This window comes from Phyllopteryx taeniolatus, chromosome 1, assembly GCF_024500385.1.
Source record: "Phyllopteryx taeniolatus isolate TA_2022b chromosome 1, UOR_Ptae_1.2, whole genome shotgun sequence".
NCBI classification, from domain to species: Eukaryota; Metazoa; Chordata; class Actinopteri; order Syngnathiformes; family Syngnathidae; genus Phyllopteryx; species Phyllopteryx taeniolatus.
The window spans coordinates 22,298,162-22,317,208 of record NC_084502.1 but is presented as its reverse complement, the minus strand read 5'-3'; the positions used below and the strand labels follow the sequence as shown (position 1 = coordinate 22,317,208).

The 19,047-nt window shown below is 41.9% G+C and overlaps 1 protein-coding gene and 1 long non-coding RNA gene across 7 annotated transcripts in view; one reads left to right on the top strand and one right to left on the bottom strand.

Annotated features, from left to right (window-relative positions):
* Positions 1-19,047, bottom strand: part of tns2a (tensin 2a) — a 74,173-nt gene that overhangs the window by 48,021 nt on the left and 7,105 nt on the right. For 5 of the 6 annotated variants that reach the window (XM_061781107.1, XM_061781115.1, XM_061781146.1 and 2 more), the window contains exons 2-3: positions 6,044-6,149; positions 5,508-5,545 (exon numbers count right to left, since the gene is read on the bottom strand). In XM_061781107.1, coding sequence (XP_061637091.1) covers positions 5,508-5,545; positions 6,044-6,149 — 144 coding nt within the window. Of the gene's footprint in view, positions 1-5,507; positions 5,546-6,043; positions 6,150-15,814; positions 15,988-19,047 lie in introns of those variants that run through there. The other variant, XM_061781156.1, reaches the window with a different exon arrangement.
* Positions 16,038-18,716, top strand: LOC133481916 (uncharacterized). Its single transcript, XR_009789645.1, has 2 exons — positions 16,038-16,172; positions 18,499-18,716. It is a non-coding gene; the product is annotated as an uncharacterized LOC133481916 (long non-coding RNA).

Below are 19,047 nucleotides of genomic sequence, written 5' to 3'. Positions count from 1 at the left end.
ACCATCATGTCACTGATAGTGCAGTCAGTGGTTCACTCGTCTGACTTCTGTGTAAGTAGCGGGGGTAAGTTCCCACTCAGTGATGGTATGAATATAAGTGCAAAAGGTTGTCTGTCTCTACATGTGCCTTGGAACTGACTGGGAAACAGTCCAATGTGTAGTCTTTCTTTCACCCAAAGTAAGCTGGAATAGGCTCTAGTTCCCCATGACCCTAAACACGATAGGCAGTATTAAAAAAGTGGATGGATTGATGAACATTTTTTGTGTTTTTTGTGTTGGTGTCATTGTTGGCGCTAGTACACTATGACTGTATCAAAGCATCCCATTTTCTTTTTGTCGAAAGCTCTGATTTGTATATACAGTAATAAACCATTTTTTTCTGATACCGGTAATGTAGAAAAAAGCTGTTTACAGGCAAAATACCACTAAATTCCTGTCAGAACAGGCCACACAATATGCCCACACGCACGCACACACAGACACACACACACAAACACACACTCACTCAGTGAGCTGAGACAGATCTTGGCAAAGTCAGTGGTCACGCATTGTCTCGCTTGTCAAAACCACCCCCCACCACACATGTAAAGACACACACACACACACAAAACATGTCAGCCTATCTCTGCAATTACCAGAAGTGTCTGTGATAGCACAGTTGTCTCTGCTGGTTGATCATCACCAGAGACAGACATTAAGTCCCCGCTACATTACATTTGGCTTGTGTTATTCCAAATGACTCACTCACATGACTACGGGAATACTGGGGGGTGGGGGCGGATGGGGTACAGGGCCAGCCGGATGGGGGGGGTGCTGCACTCAAGGCCACAAAAAGTAAACTAGAGAATCATCCCTAGTGAGGTCATGACTGGACTTCCAAGTTTGCTTGCTGAAAAATGTAACACAAGAAGGAGAAGGATTTGCTCACCATAAAATGGCAAATAAAACCACTCCGAAAGTAAAATGTGCCTCATGTTTAAATAGCAAGAAGGGAAAAAAGAGTCACAAATTACATAACAAGAGAGGTATGATTTGACCAGCAAAGGAAGTCTGGTGGGACATGGAGGCCGGCCAGGATGTTGGCGCAGCTGCATGATGGGAAAACACAAGTCTGTAAATGAAGTATCCCATGGCTTCATCGCTTCCTCACCTGCCTCTGTATTCTAGCTCTCTTGGCAAGGGTCTGGGCTCTGTTTCCTGCACTCTCTCCCAGATAGAGAGTCTTTTTGACTTTTGGTTTGGGAAGACAACTGCAACCACAAGCACCCTAATCATAGGGTTCAACATCAGAAGGATTATGGTCTCTTCCACACACATCTGAAGTTCTAACCACTTCATCTCCCACTACTCTCCCACACTACACAATACTCAACAGTTTGCATGTTTTTTTTCTTTCCTTCCAATGTTTATTTTTCCATTAAATACAATGTAATGAGGCGGCACAGTGGACGACTGGCTAGATAGTCTGCCTCACAGTTCTGAGGTCCGGGGTTCAATCCCCGGCAACGCCTGTGTGGAGTTTGCATGTTCTCCCTGTGCCTGCGTGAGTTTTCTACCGGCACTCCGCTTTCCTCCCACATCCCAAAAACATGCATGGTAGGTTAATTGTCCGTAGGTGTGAATGTGAGTGCGATTGGTTGTTTGTTTGTATGTGCCCTGCGATTGGCTGGCAACCAGTTCAGGGTGTACCCCGCCTTCTGCCTGATGATAGCTAGGATAGGCTCCAGCACGCCAGCGACCCGTGTGAGGAGAAGCGGCTCAGAACAACATACAACAATGTAATGATTCAAATTGATGTATATACATAAATCTGTTTCACCGATCCTCACAGTCAGTTTTGTTTATGCTGTATATCGTGTTTATGGAGTCATTTTATGTGTGTGTGCGTGCGTGCGTGCGTGTGTGTCTGACTGACCACTGAAACAGCCTTGTGAACATGACCTTTAATTTCCATTGTTTTATGGGGCAGTTATGTTGGAGCTGTATGACCTCTGCGTCGCAACAAGTAGTGGCACTTGTGGCAAGCGTCGTCACGTTTGACAGTAAACGAAAGTACTTTACCCAACGTATATGATTGGTGTCTTCTTATTTCATATATAAACATTGCAGACTCTGCATCCTCTTTGTACACGTTTTTTTTTTCTATACATGAAGAGATAAATAAGGAGTTTATTGTTACATTGTAAAAAAGTTCAAACAAGAGTATCCAAAAAAGTATAAAAAAGTAATCTAGAGGGGATAGTTTCGAGAGCAATTAGCACAATGGAAAGCGGTGAGTCAACCCATAATACGCTCTGGAAACATGGTGGACGCCGTGTATATGCTGTTAATGATGTTGACCACTACACCATCAGAAAGTGCCATTTGTGCTTTCACAGTATGTTTATGTCATGTATGGTGTCAAGTTACATTAATGAGAATGTTTTTCTTTATATATCAGCATCCTTAACCATAATTTATACAGTCAGCCAGCAAGCATGTGACTTCCTGTGTGACTAACATCTACACAGTATGAAATTGAGATGTAGGACAGCCATCAATGGCCTCTTTAATACAGCGATCCCATTGTGCTGATGTAGCTTGCTTGTAAAATTTCAACTCTTGTTTCTCATATCCATTGTTTAGTTTTGTAGACTTTTTTCATTGTCGCATTGATGCCGTAACAGAAGATAGCATGTTTGCACCTGTGCTTTTATGCAAAACCCAGGCATTTTGAGGCAGATATGTGTGTTCCCTCGCTAATCGCAGTGCATCTATTGCGTAGTCAATGCATTATTTGTTTTGTTTTTTTATTTATATCACGCATAATTCACCATATCATGGGATTTTGAGGGTAAAATAATTTGTTCCTACCCTAAAAAAAGAACATTCCTGAAAACATATATAACTAAGGAATAAAATGTACATCGTGTACAGCGCTATTATGCATGTTTAAGAGTTTAAAAGGTGTTTAAGAAGATAAAAGTGTTTATAAGAGTATGGTAGATGTTTATAGGAGTGTGGGGAAGATAAATAAGAGTCTGGGGCGGTACATACAGCTTTAAAATATGTATAAATAATCAAAAGAATGTGTGGCCGCTACTTTGTTGATTGCAAGAGGCAGTCCAGTACCTACCGCCTACGATAAACGAGGGATTACGGTGCATTCATGCAAAAGATACTTGTCGGCTTTCAGTGCAGTTGGGTGTTATAGTAATATAAACATCTCCTTCAGGGGATTGTGGAATACTCTTAACACAACGGTGGTGTCCTGCCTCTACTGCAGCGCAGCTAATGAACTACCTCCAAGGGCAGAAAACTGCCGGGTTGACTTTGCCCCCCGATTTGTGCCAGTGACATTTCTACAGAATTGCGACAGAGAAAAAAAATGCACAAAAATGCTACTTTCTTTTTACAGGCAGTGGAAAAAAGGCCTTTTGATGAAGTTTTCTGTTAGGCCAGCGGAAATTCCCACTTTTTCCCAATTATACAGACGAGCCAGTCAACTTGTCAAAGGTTGCATTTCACAAAACTTAATCCTTCCTTCTCCCAGTGTTCCACTCTTAACCCCTCCTCCCCGTTTCTCTCATTGTCTTGTTCCAAACTTCTCTCCACATCTTTGCCCCTGGGCCTCATGCAGCAGGCCCACTGGATGCCAATTTTCCACTCGGGATCAAGATAAGGAGGTTCTGTTCTCAGGAGAGAAACATGCCCAAAATAAAATTAGTCTTTTTTTTGTGAGCTGTGTCTTTTAGGAGAATAGAGATGAGCCAGCTGCAAGCTGTCAACATGGTGGGCAAATACTTTGTGAAAGACTGACAGAAGATGGGTGAAATATTTAAAACAGTGCACAAGAAAGCTGATTTGTTTTTATTTTTTTATTATTTGTAGTGAGAATGGGCTGACATGCAACACAACGGCTTTGTAAAAAAAAACAATTTGAAAGAAAGATTAGTCACCAAGGATACAATTAGAGGCAGGATGTAAAGGTGGCAGAAACACATACAGTATACTGCTAGTTCATGTGTCAAGGTGGTGCCAAATGGGAATGAAGCACAAGAAAGGAAACATCTTGAACTTATCACATTTGTAATAGCTGTTTAACTCAATCCACAGCCGGACTGATAAGCACTTGACTCAACTCTCAAACTTTACCAACACTAAATTGACCCGAATACATCTTAGATGTATAATCCACCTTCCACCCTCCTTTGAGGGTTACATTGTTACAGCTTAGTTTTACTTATAGATAGATCAGAGCTGACAGCATGTGTTTAAGATATGCCAAATTGCAAAATTGACGAAAATTAGTATAGGGCTGAGGCAGTACAATGTATCAATATTTATATTCCGACAAAAAGTGTAAAAAAAGAAAATAAAATACATATTTTGTAGCTCTAAGAAGACCTCTTGTGTGAATGTAAGATATCACACAAGGTCATAATGTGGGGGGGCAATGTCTAAAATTAAACTGAAGAGGGGAGAGGAACGATTTTTTTTGAAGCATCAACATCTTGGTTTGGGGACAATTCTGTAGAATTCCGCTCACTTCAGCTACTGTAAAAGACGAGACGATAGAGGGTGCTGGAGTTTTTGACCTCGACCTTCGAAGGCTACCAGCCTCTACCTACCCAATCTTACCCACACCAAGCATGGCTGGCATCCCCCCTCAACTCAACTCTGTCTATTCATTAGAGCATCCCTCCATCAATGAGCCTTTCACAGAGGCAGCAGGGCGGCCTTGGAAAGAGCTTGCAGCTCTTTCTGAGGAATGTGACAGGGCGGCTACCACATTAGCGCATGTCTCGAGACTTCTGCACCCACTGTGCTATATTCTAACACTTCACTGAGAAAATAAAGCAGTTACTATGCTCATTGATACTGTATATATACTCTTAAAAGTTTACATTGTGTCACACTCAAGGCCCGTGGGCCATATGCAGCACTCCACTTCATTTTATGTGAAATTTTTCCTTGACTTCTGCTCACAAATAGTTATCCATCATTAAAATGATAATCATCAAATGCAGGTAATATGATGATTTTTAGGGTTCCCACTAAGAATGTAAGGAACAACACGTGTCGATGCACTCTAGCCACATGTAAACAAACACAGTCCTCTGAGGACAATCATAACGACAATGTAGTCCATGATGAAAACAAGTTTGACACCCCCGGTTTACATCCATTAAATGTATTACAATCACTAAGCATGTATAGTTTCTTCTATAGGTGGGGAAACGTATTTTTATCGTGCTCTGAGGGCCACACAATTTATACAAAAATAAGATTCCAAGAGTGTGCAAATGTTTATCAATAAGTACTATGTGTTTTGTTTTTTTTTATATAACATTTATTGAATTGTTGGGCATAACAAATAGTCCACAGGCAGGTTCCCCAGATTGATTCTGTCAGTTATTTGTCAGTGATTACGATTAGTATTTATTATGCGAGTGTTACAACATGAAAGATGTTATAACACACACACAAATAGGTTCCAAAATTAGCTTTGCCAATTTGAGTCTTACCTTGCTCTCGCACTTCCTGTGAGTGGCTGTCTTGCATACTGACAAGGGCAAAGGGGGACACATAAAAAGACAAAATAAAAATACAGTCAAAATTGTGCTGCTTCCCGTAAGAAAAATTTAAGAAAAATAAGCACCATTTCATAACTTAACAGTCAAAATGGACATCATGACAAGATGTTCAGTCATGCTATGAAGCTAGCAAAAGTTGCGCTGAAATTTGTGATACAACTATGCTGTATTTTCTAAGAATTTCAACTATGCTGAATTATTTTCAGTGGAATATCCTTCAAAAGCCCCATGAAAACAAGCTCACAATGTTGTTTGTTGTCCATGTACTGCTTTGTTGTATGCGTTTAATCAGCGCCTCCTTAATTCCGCACCATGGATTTGTCTAATGGTGACGTTTTACGATTAGCCCATGATGTTGACTAGTTAGGACAGAACACTTCTCCCACTCTTTAAAATTTGACTCATTCCATCACGCATTAGCATTTTAAAGGTCCAACATTGGCCAACATGCAGTTCCATTACTTTACCTCGGCAGAAGGAGCCTACGTTGTCTACATTCTGGTGACACACGTTGCACTGACGCCTCTTCTTGAAGGTCTTTTCTTTGAAGACGTGAGGCTCCCCCTTCCCGGCCTGGAAGCACACAAAGCACAATCAGCAAAGAGCCTCAGTATAGTATATGGGCTAGCAACTAGCAACGGCAAAACAGGGGAAAGCACTTCCTTCCGGCATGCGTAAATGGCAGGAGGCAAAGTACCCGTAGGAACTTTAAATGTCTGCAATGTCTTTTGTTTAACACGAGATGCTACCACGGAGCCACCAAATATGACAATAGCCAATTTTTAGGCTTTGTTGTGTTTTTGTACCATATGATATTTGTATAAATAAAGGATATTCATGGTATTTAACTTTTGCCCAAAGACATGAGCCATAAAGAAAACAAAGTTTTAGCAAGTTTGGTCTCAAACCATCATGCCATCAACCCGTAGCTATACTCATTTAGCTCAGCATACACAGGAAGCCCGCTAACCTGTTTGCCAGGTATGGTCACATGATGGTCGGCAGGAAGCGTATTTAGATTTGTATTGCGTATTGGCATTGGTGTGTATGTAAATTCACCCTTGACTCCTTTTGCCTGTTTTACCTTTGGTTGTGTAACAGTCTTAAAGTAATAAGCCCTGTGGTTCCCGCTCATACCACAACATAATCCTAACTGTGTGTGGCGTGTGCATATGTGTGAGTGTTCAGTAAAATGCAAAGGTGGCTAACATCCATCCATTTCCAAAAGCACTTTACTCATTACAGTCGCGGGTGAGCTGGAGCCTATCACAGGTGACTTTGAGTGAGATCTGGGGTAGACAGTTGACGGGTCAACAGTCAATCGCAGGGCACATATAGACAAATAACCACCCGCACTCACATTCACCTATATGAACAAATTAGACTCTTTAATTAACCAACCTTCATGCTCTGGAATGTGGGAAAAGGCCTGAGTAACACAAGTATGAGGAAAACATGTTAACGTGACACAGGATTTTGAGGCAGACGTGCTAAGCACTGTACGCCGTGCTTCCTTGATAGCACAGGCTTACCGATCCTACTATGGCTGACCCTAACGTACAGCAGAGGCTTGAACATGAGCGCTCTCATCATGGCTACAGGCTATGCGCCGACAGCACGCTTGGATTTTGGGTGAAGGATGAGGAACGTTTGTTCAAAAGGGAGCGCTATCCTGGAAACAAGAGCAGGTATCCAGTAGCGAAGGAGCGTAGTCTCTCTGTACATGAAACATCTTTATAACTCGTCGGTCGCCTTCGGCACAAGTGAGTTTTTGTTTCCTCTGAGGTAACTCCTTGGTAACAAAGACACTGAGTTTTCCATAAGCCTGAAGCTCTCGAGGCCGGTCAGTGTTTGGACAGCTGCCTGATTGTTGGCATCGGCCTCTACCAGCTGTGTTCAGTAGCTCTGAGTATAAGTGAGTGTGTGGTAGGCACACTGGATTGCTTGGATCAAATTGGTTATGTAACACGGTGTGTTAGGAAAAGTGACACAACTTATTAAATATCGGCTATTTATACTTTTGGAGGGATTTCTAATGGGATAGTCACTTCATTTAAATAATTATTGCATGTTAATTTGCGTAAAGTACAATGGAACCTTGGCACAATATGTTCTGACATGTCACCATGATAACATGTGCTTTCAGGTGGCAAAAGCCCTCGATTTCTCCGATTATACCACTAGTAAACAAAACCTTACGTGTCATTTGAAAAGGCAGTGCAAGTAAGAAACGAAGGTAAAGTTTGAATGGGTGAAGTGTCAGTCAAAAACAACATGCCATGTGAGGTAAATTGCCTCCAAGGGAGACCGAACACCTGATGTAATTTACATTTCAAGAAATAAGTTCATTAAAAGATACACATGGTGGAAATTCAGACATAGTAAACAAGATCATTGACTGACTGGCTAATTAATTGACTTTTCTGTTGCTCAAATCAATGGCACAGACGGGCACTTTTGGTGGTGAAAAATAACCATTTGGGGTACATCTGGCAGCGCAATCTCAAACACAAATGTTCATCATTTCAGTTCTAGTCCGTGGGAGTCAATCACTTTTCTGCCACACAAAAATATATTGGTGCTTTTTTATTTATTTATATATATATTTTTTTTTTAAGAAAACATTGTGAAATTTCTATAATCAACAATGCTGTCATTTGGAACTGTTGCCAACAGGCAAAACTTTAAATAACATTTTAGCGTTCTTAATACCGGCATAAAAAGAAGTTAACCAATAAAACATTTATACAGCAAAACAAAACGTTAAGCACTCTAAACTTAAATGACAAAAGATGAGGAAGGTATAAAAGTGTGTCTAAAAGGAAGTTAACCACTTTTCTGTGAAGTGTATATAAAACTCTACCATTGATAACGTGACGACACATATTGCAGCAAGCCAGTCGGTGGGGAGCTAGCTCCAGGATAGTGTTGAGTTATGGAGAACTGTCTGACCCTGGCTGCCTGTGGTTGGCTTTACATTGTGCTCTTGATGCCTCTCAAACAGGAAGAATGCTGCCAAACACCTATTTTTAAATGTTTATTGCACCAGTGTAGTTTATTTGACAGCGACAGCATGCTAATTTAGTTTTATGGTGAGCCTCATGTATGCTTTTAAGAGCGAATTGAGGTTGAGGTTTGTGAAAGTTTAGAACATAAATATGTTCAAGTAGCAGCATTGAGCAACAATTAAAGGCAATAGATCTCAGATACCTGCCGAGGCCAATTTATTTACAAAAGCGCTTTTCTTTTTTGTTTTTTTTGTTTTTTAAAGCTCTAGCAAGCCCTCGACCCTAGTGAGGATAAACGGTACAGAAAATGGATAGAAATATAATTACAAATATTTTTTAAATTACAAATTATTTACAAAATTGTTTTTGGGGGGGGTTTTTGTTAGTTTTTTTAAATACAAGAAGAGACAACTAGCTAGCTAGCTTGCAGCTGTTATAATATCCATCCATCCATTTTCTGTACCGCTTATCCTTAACATAGGATTGGGCAGCCGTGGCCCAATGGTTAAGATCATTGCCTGCCACCGTGGGGGACTTCGGTTCAAGACCCCGACTGGACCATCTGCCAACAGCCCCCGGACTCACAGCTGTGGTGTCCTTGAGCAAGACACTGATACCCCAAAATGCTCCCTGGGCGCTTCAGCTGCCCCCTGCTCCAGTGTGTTCTACTAACATGTGTATGTGTTCACTGTGATGGGTTAAATGCAGAGAGTTAAATATAATATTTATCCTGCTTTCTAATAAAATAAATTACAAATGTTAAATGCCCCCCCCCCCCCCCCCCCCCCCGGTTTACATCCAGGGACAAAAATACAGTATGTCATTTTTTACAATAAATCAAATAATTATTTTATGAAGTAAATACAAAAATACATTATGTCATTTTTTACAATAAATCAAATAATTCTTTTATGAAGTAAATAAATTTAACACATTTTAATTAACCAAGCTTCAGAAAAAAATTACAAATTAATGCAACAGGATAGTAATTACTGTCACCACTGGACTAGCTAAAAAAAAAAAAAACATCTTCCTCACTCCGAGATAATACTCAAGACTGTTTTTCATTCGATTGTAGCTCCTGGCGGATAAAACATATCCAAAAGGCGACAAATGAAAGTATTGACCAACAATGTGGAGGCACAACAGCAATAAACCAGACACTGTCTGTCTGCCATTAGGGACTCTTTGTAGTGACGGAACCGAACATGCAGCAGGATTGCGCACGTGTCCTTTTCAGCAAGCTACGAACCATCCCGCAGTTGGGGCCAGTCTGCCTTTACACTCAGTACCACTCCATGTAGTAAACATTGCAAACCTCTTTCATACATGTTTAAAGTTCAAGCATCAAAAAAGCTTGTTACAAATTCTTTTCGGCCGTGATTCAACTGAGAAATAAATGACAGTTGGGACTCCGGATTTTTTCTTTCAAATAAAAAACCTGCAAAGCAACTTTAGGAATTCCACTGTAATTTAGATTTAATCCAGAGTAGATGCAACTGTGAAATAAATGTGTATAAATAAACGTGTAAATAACCCGTATACTAGGGTTATCGGTGGGACTCTGGAGTGCCTGTCCACTTATGAAATAACATGGGGCTGGGAGGTACAGTATTTTTAGTTGGTGATATGTCCATTGCATGCACCACATGCACAGATCTGTACTCATTTGCATGAGACAGAACTATCCTACCGTACATAGCAATTTTCACCACAGTTTTACAATGCAATTGTATATGCTTTGCCAACAATGCCAGAGACCTTTCATCAAAACACCTGAGAACAGTTTTAAATTATGAAACAAATGCTGACTTCTCCTGCCCAGCAAACTGCACACAGGCGAGGCTGGATTTGAACCAGGGTCCTCAGAACTGTCAGGCAGATGTGCTAAACAGTCGTTCACCGTTCCGCTTGTACTTATTATTAGTAGTAGTATTATTATTAGTCTTAATTGCCATTAAAACCTTTCAAAAGTACATTGGACTATAAAATAACGTAGCCTCTGCAGTAGTTGGTACCTGACCAAAGTTTTTCACATAAAGACAGCACTCCCAAACCCAAAAGAGAAACACTCACGTGCCGAGGTGCATTCGAGCAAAGAGTAAATGGAAATTATTCCTATTCCCGTCCCTGCATCACCCCATTTGCCAGGACAGACCACGCCCCCTCAACAACATATGCTGCACACACACACAAGAAGCACTTTTTTCCCCAACTTTTCAGTCTCTCTGGCAGCGAGATGAAGCAGAGATTTTGTAGTCAAAGACATGCTTTCTAACCCGAAATCCCTCTCTTTGCTCGCCAGTCATCGCAAAACAGTGGCGGGATTGAGCGAAGGAGGGGCTTCGCACATGTACAAGCGAGGCACACAGAAGGCAAGGTGCATGCATGCACATAAAAAAAAAAACATGGACACAGAGAGCGCCATTGGTGTGCTCCCTCCCTAGAAACTTCCTCACTTCTTCTTCCTTTCTAAAAATAGTCCCACAGTGGGACAAGAGTGGTTGTTGTGTGGGAGGAGAGCATCACTGACGGGGTGGCTAGATACTGTGACCTCAGATTAGGCCGCAGATGGTCAGTGACAACGACACAGGACACACAAGTGTGGCTTTTCAATTGTTTGCCATTCAAGAAGAGGTCTGCGCTACAATGGAGGGTGCAAGGGGGGGTGATCATCAAATCATCATGACAAATTGTACGTCTCATCAATTATATTTAATTTTTGTTGCAGGGAGCTGGAGCCTTTCCAACCTGACTGCAAAAATCAGACTGCACACTTGGCATCATATATAAGCCAAAATCAATAGTGTCCATGCTGCCCAAAAATGTAATGAAGATTGGTATGGAACTTGGACAGTGTTGGAGCACTGACAAGATACTTTGAGAGAATGTATGATAAGAATCACAGATACACTGTAATATTATCGCCAGTGCAGTTTAATAGTAGTACACTGCAAATAATTTGGAATCAGAACACATCACATCAGAAAGTTAAAGAGAGTGCTGTAGTTTTAGTGGTACGTAGTCTACCTAAAACAATTGTTTTCCTGTTGAAAACTGTGACTGTACTCATTCATTGGTTTGTTTGTTATATCATGCTTATGTAAGTCCCACCCTCCATTGAAATTCTGTCACATGGGCTGCTATCAGGATGCCAGCATCATTTACTGGCATCCACTCCAGTTATTACATGTGTGTTAATTTATGTGAGTGTGTGTGTGAGACTGTGTGTCCACAGGGTGGGACAAGCAGGGAAGGGAACAGAGAGTCCCTGTTTCTGAGGTGAGGTCAGTGCACCGCCACGGTGCACTTCCGCTCCTCAGGACTCCTGCTGTTAACATACAAACAAGTACACACACACACACACACACACAAGCACACACACACACAGAGAAAATAGTCTCAAAGGACCAGCACTGACAGCCCAGCTGCATTTTTTCATGTTTACCAGCAAAATACGACATCTGCTTTGCTTTAAAAATGTTAAGCACGTGCATTGAAGAGGGTCCAGTGAGAGGATGGCATCATCCCGTCATTAGTCAGCTTGGAGGAAATAGCTGTTGCTACTTGGAGATAGAGTCGGACATCATCTGAAGCTCAAGCTATCTTAAACAGGAAATATGGAAAATTGACCTTTTAATCGTTTGTACAGAAATAGTTGGCTCTTTGGAGTGCCTGTCCTCCCATCAAGTGTGGAATTAAACAACCATCTCTTAGCTGGCTATTTCCAAAAATGTGCCTGTAAGCGAGCTGTTCTAAGTGTTGCCAAATTAATAACGTCCTAATTGTAAGTTAAGCTCGTCAAAGAACCGTCGCTTTTCGAGGCACTATCATGTCAAACCCAAAAGGTAAGCAGAGCTGCAGTGTTAGCTTCTGACAGGTGACGCATACTCGGATGTTTATTTGAGTTTGGCGATGTGTCAGCTGCATGCGCCACATGCACATATCAGCACACTAACTGACAAGTGTAATTCGCCTAGTTGGTGATAGGTGGTGCCTCCACCAGTGAAAATGTCTGGCATTCTCTGTTATTTTCCGACTGGCCTTTCTCTTCAGACTCTGGTCTGTTTGAAAACAAGTAGTAGTCGGAACCACCAAGCTCTGCCCCCTGTCACCTTGGTAACGAAAGCCCATTTGACCCATTGAACGGCACGGTTGAACAGTGACTCAATTACATAACCCCTCAGGAAGGAGTAATTTCAAGTGGAGTGTCACAGGTGGATGTCGAATGTGCTTTAATTGTTTATCTTTTGTGAATTTTGACCGAAGAACGTCAGAGAACTGTCTCGATTCCCAGTCTCATCTTGGATGTGTTCTGTCAGTCACAACAATCTAACCAGAAACAGTCTAAAGCATTATCTCGGAGTAATGTATTAAATTTGTATTTTTATTTTTTTAGCTATTCCAGCGGTAAAATTGTGGGGGGAAAATTTGATAATATGTCTCCTTTAATGCTGCTGGACTAGTTTCATCTGAGAGTGGAAACCTGGAAAGAACAAACTCCTGGCAGGGAAGAATCATCCAGAAGTTACACCCTGTAATGAAAACTATCCCAGAGACACAACATTAATCTTTTCATTTACTCCCACCAAGAAAAAAAAAAAACTTCCCACTGTCATGCATCAAATATGATTTTAGAGTTTTCTAATGACAACAGTGCTACCGACCCAGGAAAGCTTGGCAGCACGGCATACAATGTTATCTGGTTGCTGGTTCTTTACGTTGTCAAGCAGGATGGGGACTCTGACATGATGTGAAGCCAACACAAACAACAATCATTAATCATGTTGCCATGCAGACACACACACACACACCTGCAGGATGTCAGGAGGAGTCCCATGCTTATCTTATGGATACTGAAGATGCCAAATGCATTATGGGTAGTTTAACTAACTAACTAACATTCTTTGCTGTCCTACACGTGCAAAAATAAGATTATTAACCAGTGTGAATATTAAGGGGTGGCACGGTGGACGACTGGTTAGCACATCTGCCTCACAGTTGTGAGGACCGGGGTTCAAATCCCGGCCCCGCCTGTGTGGAGTTTGCATGTTCTCCCCGTGCCTGCGTGGGTTTTCTACGGGCACTCCGGTTTCCTCCCACATCCCAAAAACATGCATGGTGGGTTGATTGAGGACTCTAAATTACCCGTAAGTGTGAATGTGTGCGCGAATGGTTGTTTATTTATATGTGCCCTGCGATTGGCTGGCGAGCAGTTCTGGGTGTACCCCGCCTCTCGCCCGAAGATTGCTGGGATAGGCTCCAGCACGCCCGCGACCCTAGCGTGGATAAGCAGAACGGAAGATGAATGAATGAATGTTAATATTAAGCCATAGAAACAGAAAACAATGATGGAGGCATAATGCGAAGGAATCATCTGGCAGTTACGTTGCGTGCATCTCAGTTTTTAACATTCTGAATGGTCACAGAAGTGTAGAATTACATTAACCTCTTTAAAACACAAAAATCAATAAACAACAATACATAAGGCGACGCTGGAGTCTTACTGTGCGGGATGTAAGTTGTATTTTAATATATTTTCTAGTCACGTTTTCATAATAGGACTGCACGGTAGGCACGTGGTTGGCATGTGTGCTCACAGTTCTGAGGTTGAGGGTTCGAATCTCTTGATGTTCACCTTGTGCTTGCATGGGTTTTCTTCGAATATTCCGGCTTTCTCCCACATTCCAAATACATGCTTCTTTGGTTAATTGAAGACTTTAAATTGTCCATAGGTGTCAATGTGAATACCCTGCTATCGGCTGGCGCCCAGCTCACGGTGTACACTGGCTCGCGCCCAAAATTAGCTGGGACTGGCTCCAACACGTGTGCAACCCCAATAAGGATAAGTGGTACAGAAAATACATGGACGGACGTATTCAAGGCCACTTGTTGCTTGACAATAAAAAAAAGTGGGATATGTCAATCTCGGCTTTTTGAATAGGGTTGACAGTTCTATGCCACTGACAGCAACACGAGATACGACTGACATGCTCAGGAAATTACTCCCATAAGAATAATATAATGATTACGTTTGTTTATACATAATTCATTTCCATTTCCTAACTAAACCACTACACTGTATTAAAACTATCTGGGAACAGGAACAGGAAGTCGGGCAAGCAAGGAAATGACTCAAAAATGAACGCATCATGAGCGATTTAATTATACACAAACTTTGTAATTTGTAACTAATGTAACTACTGTGTAATAAATATGAAATAAAATAATCAGGGAACAGAAACCTGAAATCAGGCAGCCGGGCTTTAAGGAAATTACAGCAAAAACTAATAAAACTACAAGGCCGATGAGACTTTTCATGACTGTATATTCAACCTTTTGGCATCTGTATTAAATATAAACTGTATACTGAAAACAAAAGAAGAAAAGCGCCACCAGCTGGGTGCGGTGCAGCATTGCCTCACAGGGCAACATTGTCATACGAACATGCCCCTACCCCACGTTTGGAACATGTGCCTGCCTTCAATTATGAAAAAAGACACAATTCATACACTCAAGTGAGTAAGGTATTCTGCACATTTCAAAAATTGATTTGAATTGCTCTATGACGGATGAAAATCATATAATGATTCTTGACCAGTGAGCCTTGGGAAAACATCCAATTTCACTTAATTGGTCCGGAAAAGATATTCACGACAAATGAATTAACTTATCTATGGAATGAAATATATGGCGGTGAGGTATAGTGAGAGACGAAACAATGAAATGTTCTTCCACTCGATGGGAGAAGGTGCATCATTATTAACATGTATATCTACATTTTGTGACAGTTTTGTTTTGTGGTTATTTGATTCGATTTTTCTCCAATGTAAAATATGTGCCTCGGCTCAATTAAAAGTTGGGAATCTACATGCACTGGTGAGTTTCCTTGTGATCCTTTAACTGTGTGACATTAACAAGAAACGACTGGCTCTGACGCAGTAACCCAGAGGAGGTGAAGGGGTGGGGGCGGTCTGCATCATATGACCCCACCAGAAGACGCGCATGTCATTGGGAGCGAGTTCAACGCCGCAACAAATGGTGACAGAACTTATTCGCTCTTCTCAGGCCATCAAATCAATCCAGCAACCTGAACTCTGCAACTTGAACACAGAGATGACGTCCAAGTTCACGCGGAAAACATGCCGCGCACGCTCCCGGCGCATCATCCATCCGACAGTACTCCTCCAAACAAAGTAACTCCCCGCCTGTCGCACGAGTTGCTCTTACCTTGCTCATTTTGCCGCTAAACATGCTTCCGGTGGTTGAACTTTCAACGGGGGCTCCTCATGCCGAGGAGAGGCTCCGCTCACGAACACGGCCACACTCTTTCGCTCTTGCTGCTATGAGATCACTTGTTTGCTCTGCTACGGTCCACCCTCAGAGTCAGCGGCGGCGGCGGTGGTGGTGGTGGGCTGTAGCGAATTGCAGGGTGGAGCCACACCCAGCCCTCCGCATGCGGGGGCGTGGCATTACGGCTATTCGCCCTCCCATTGGTCGCTTTTGGGAGGGGAGTGCGAGGACGGCTGCTCCGGATTGGTTCCAAAGCCCCCTGACAGAGCCAAGCGGCTCTTGTAACAAGTTGCAGGTACTTAAAGTTTGATATGTTGTACATATTGGCCTATTGTATATGTATGGGTCGCCAGCCAATCGCAGGGCACATAGAAACAAAAAAAAACATTCGCACCTTCGGGCAATTCAGTCTTCCATGAACCTACCACGCATGTTTTGGAAAACCCACGTAGGCACGGGGAGAACATGCAAACTCCACACAGGCGAGACCGGGATCTGAACCCCGGTCCTCAGAACTGTGAGGCAAATGTGCTAACCAGCCGTCCACCGTGCCGCGGGGGGCAATTACTTTAGTAAAAAAACGAATTCTAAATAAATAAAATCATCAACTATTCATCGTGAACACATGCACAGGCACATTTTTCCTCTGCATTTTACCCATCACAATAGTGGACACTGCAAATACACACATTATTAGTGGCACACACTGGAGCAGGGGGCTATTTAGGAGCCCGGGGAGCACTTTGGGATATCGGTGTCTTGCTCAAGGATACCACAGCTGTGCGTCTTGGGGATATTGGCTGTGGATGGATAATTGCCCCCACCTCCTTGTTAAATAATTAATTAACTCAGGGTAGTCACATTTTGGGCAAAGCTGAGTTCATTTTCATTGGCTGATTATCGCCAGACTTGTTCCATCAGGAAAAAAAAATCACCTAAATACAACCTGTTTGAAAAAATGAATTCAACCAAAAGATTTCAAAAAGCTGCAACAAAATGCCACAATCCAAAGTAATTCAAGAACAGATCAGAAATAAAGTAATTGACATTTGTCAGTCGTCAAAGGGTTACAAAGCCTTTTCTAAAGCTATAGGACTCTAGCAAACCACAGTGAGAGCCATTATACACAAATGGAGAAAACAAAGAACAGTAGTTAACCTTCCCAAGAGTGGCCAGCCTACAAAAAATACCCCAAGAGCACAGCGACAACTCATCCAGGAGGTCACAAAGGAACACCTCAGTTAAGGTTAATGTTCATGACTCAACAATAAGAGACTGGGTTTAGAGATTTACAGTATATACATATAGTATATACACATATACTGGACATATGTACATACAGTAGATACATATGTACATATTCAGTATATATACAACATCAAAGTTGCCATGTTCCTTGTTTTGGACAAACATATTTGTTCTGATTGTAATGCAATATTACACTATTTACAGTGACTGGCTTCAGACCCCATCCATGATAGTAGGTCTGTCACATTAGTTTTCTTTCATGATTGTCTTTTTCCTATTTTTCTATCTGCGTCCTAGATTTACATCAAAATTCCACAATGGATTGTTTTCCGATTTTTCGGATTCTTTGCAGCATGCTTGTTGAAGCTTAAAGCAGTGATAACTTTGCATTATTTGCAGCGGGAGATTGAATTTCCCTCGAGAACCAGCAGATGGTGTGCTTTTTTGTCTCTCCCAATACAGTATGTATTTTATGTTTAATACAGAGCAAAGACTGACAAGGAATGTTCTCACATTTTCTGAGCCCTGTGATTTCAGCCGAGCAACAAATGGCATGACCGGCAAAAAGCACACAATAGCTAAAAATGTATTTCTGTTGTTAGGTTTAATGAAACACTAATTATGCTGTCTTTGTAATTTAGAACATTGTCACTGAGGGACAAAATGGAATTTAAAGAACATCAGATAGCACGAGTGCAGCCCACCACCGATTTTCTTCCATTAAAAAAACCCTCCAAAAAAGTGATCAGGGTGCAGCAGTGCTGAAGAGTACTGTCTCAACTACGGGGATCTAGTGTGCTCGGACTACCATCTAGTGGTGGACAGACAGGCAGACAGACAGACAGACCTTCATTTCACTGCAGGCTCAACTTCCACGTGTTCTTCTGTATGCATACACAGGTATGATGTTGGTAACTGTAACCCTTCCCATCAGAGGAGAACGTGATTGCGGTTCAGAGTAAGTGCTAATGCAGTCCATGTCTCTTGCTCATATATATGGAATGTCTGGAGTTAGATTTGTTTTCTTCTTTTTGTATGTTTGCAATTTTCTGGGCTTTTTTTGGAATGCGTAAAGGGGGATAACAGGGAGCGGTGTGTCGTATAGGCAGATTCACAATGGAAGGTGAAAGGTATTACTGAAATAAAGGTAATGGGCGGGGTGCCACTTATGAAAATAATGAGGAGTGAGAGACAGGAAACCGATGCTTGGGGTTGGAATGAGGCCATGGGGTCGGTCACTAGTTTGGGGGAGGGTCACACGTGAAAGGGAGATGGAGTTGGGGATGGGAAAATGGGTGAGGTACAATGACTTTAGGTGTTGAGAAGTGAATAAAGTCATCATCATTGAGGGTGTGTTTGTCTGCTCTGTCCAGATGAGGCAACACGGAATACTGGTGGAAGAGGCTAAATGGCGAAAAAGGATGGAGTGCGGAGCCAACAGGAAATGAGGGGAGGAGGAAGAGGAGGAGGCGAGAGAAGCGGGAGTGGATTGTGTAAGACAGCACTAAGCCAGAGTACTGATAAGGTGCAGCTGTTTAAGAGCAAGAAACCATGAGGGATGACTAAAGCTCACGTGTTTCTGTTGATCTCAGACAGTTTCTTTCTGTGATTTGCCCAAGTCCCAACTAAACCCGACAAAATATTCAGTATGTACTATAGAGTGGATCCTCCAAAGTTGATTGTAACCAACATTTTCTGGAAAAATATGCCTCAAAAGTCAAATCATTATCTATTAATGGCAACAATCTTGTGAGACTTCAACTCAATGAAAAACTGAAGTAATAACACCACGTCATTGGTTTTTTGGGAGGGCGCAGGAGTGCCGACCATAGAACGGTACCAATAATGGCAGAGGGAAAGTGTGATGATGACCATAGAACCGGAAATACAACTGACTGTGACATTGGAAAGAGTGTGGCTAG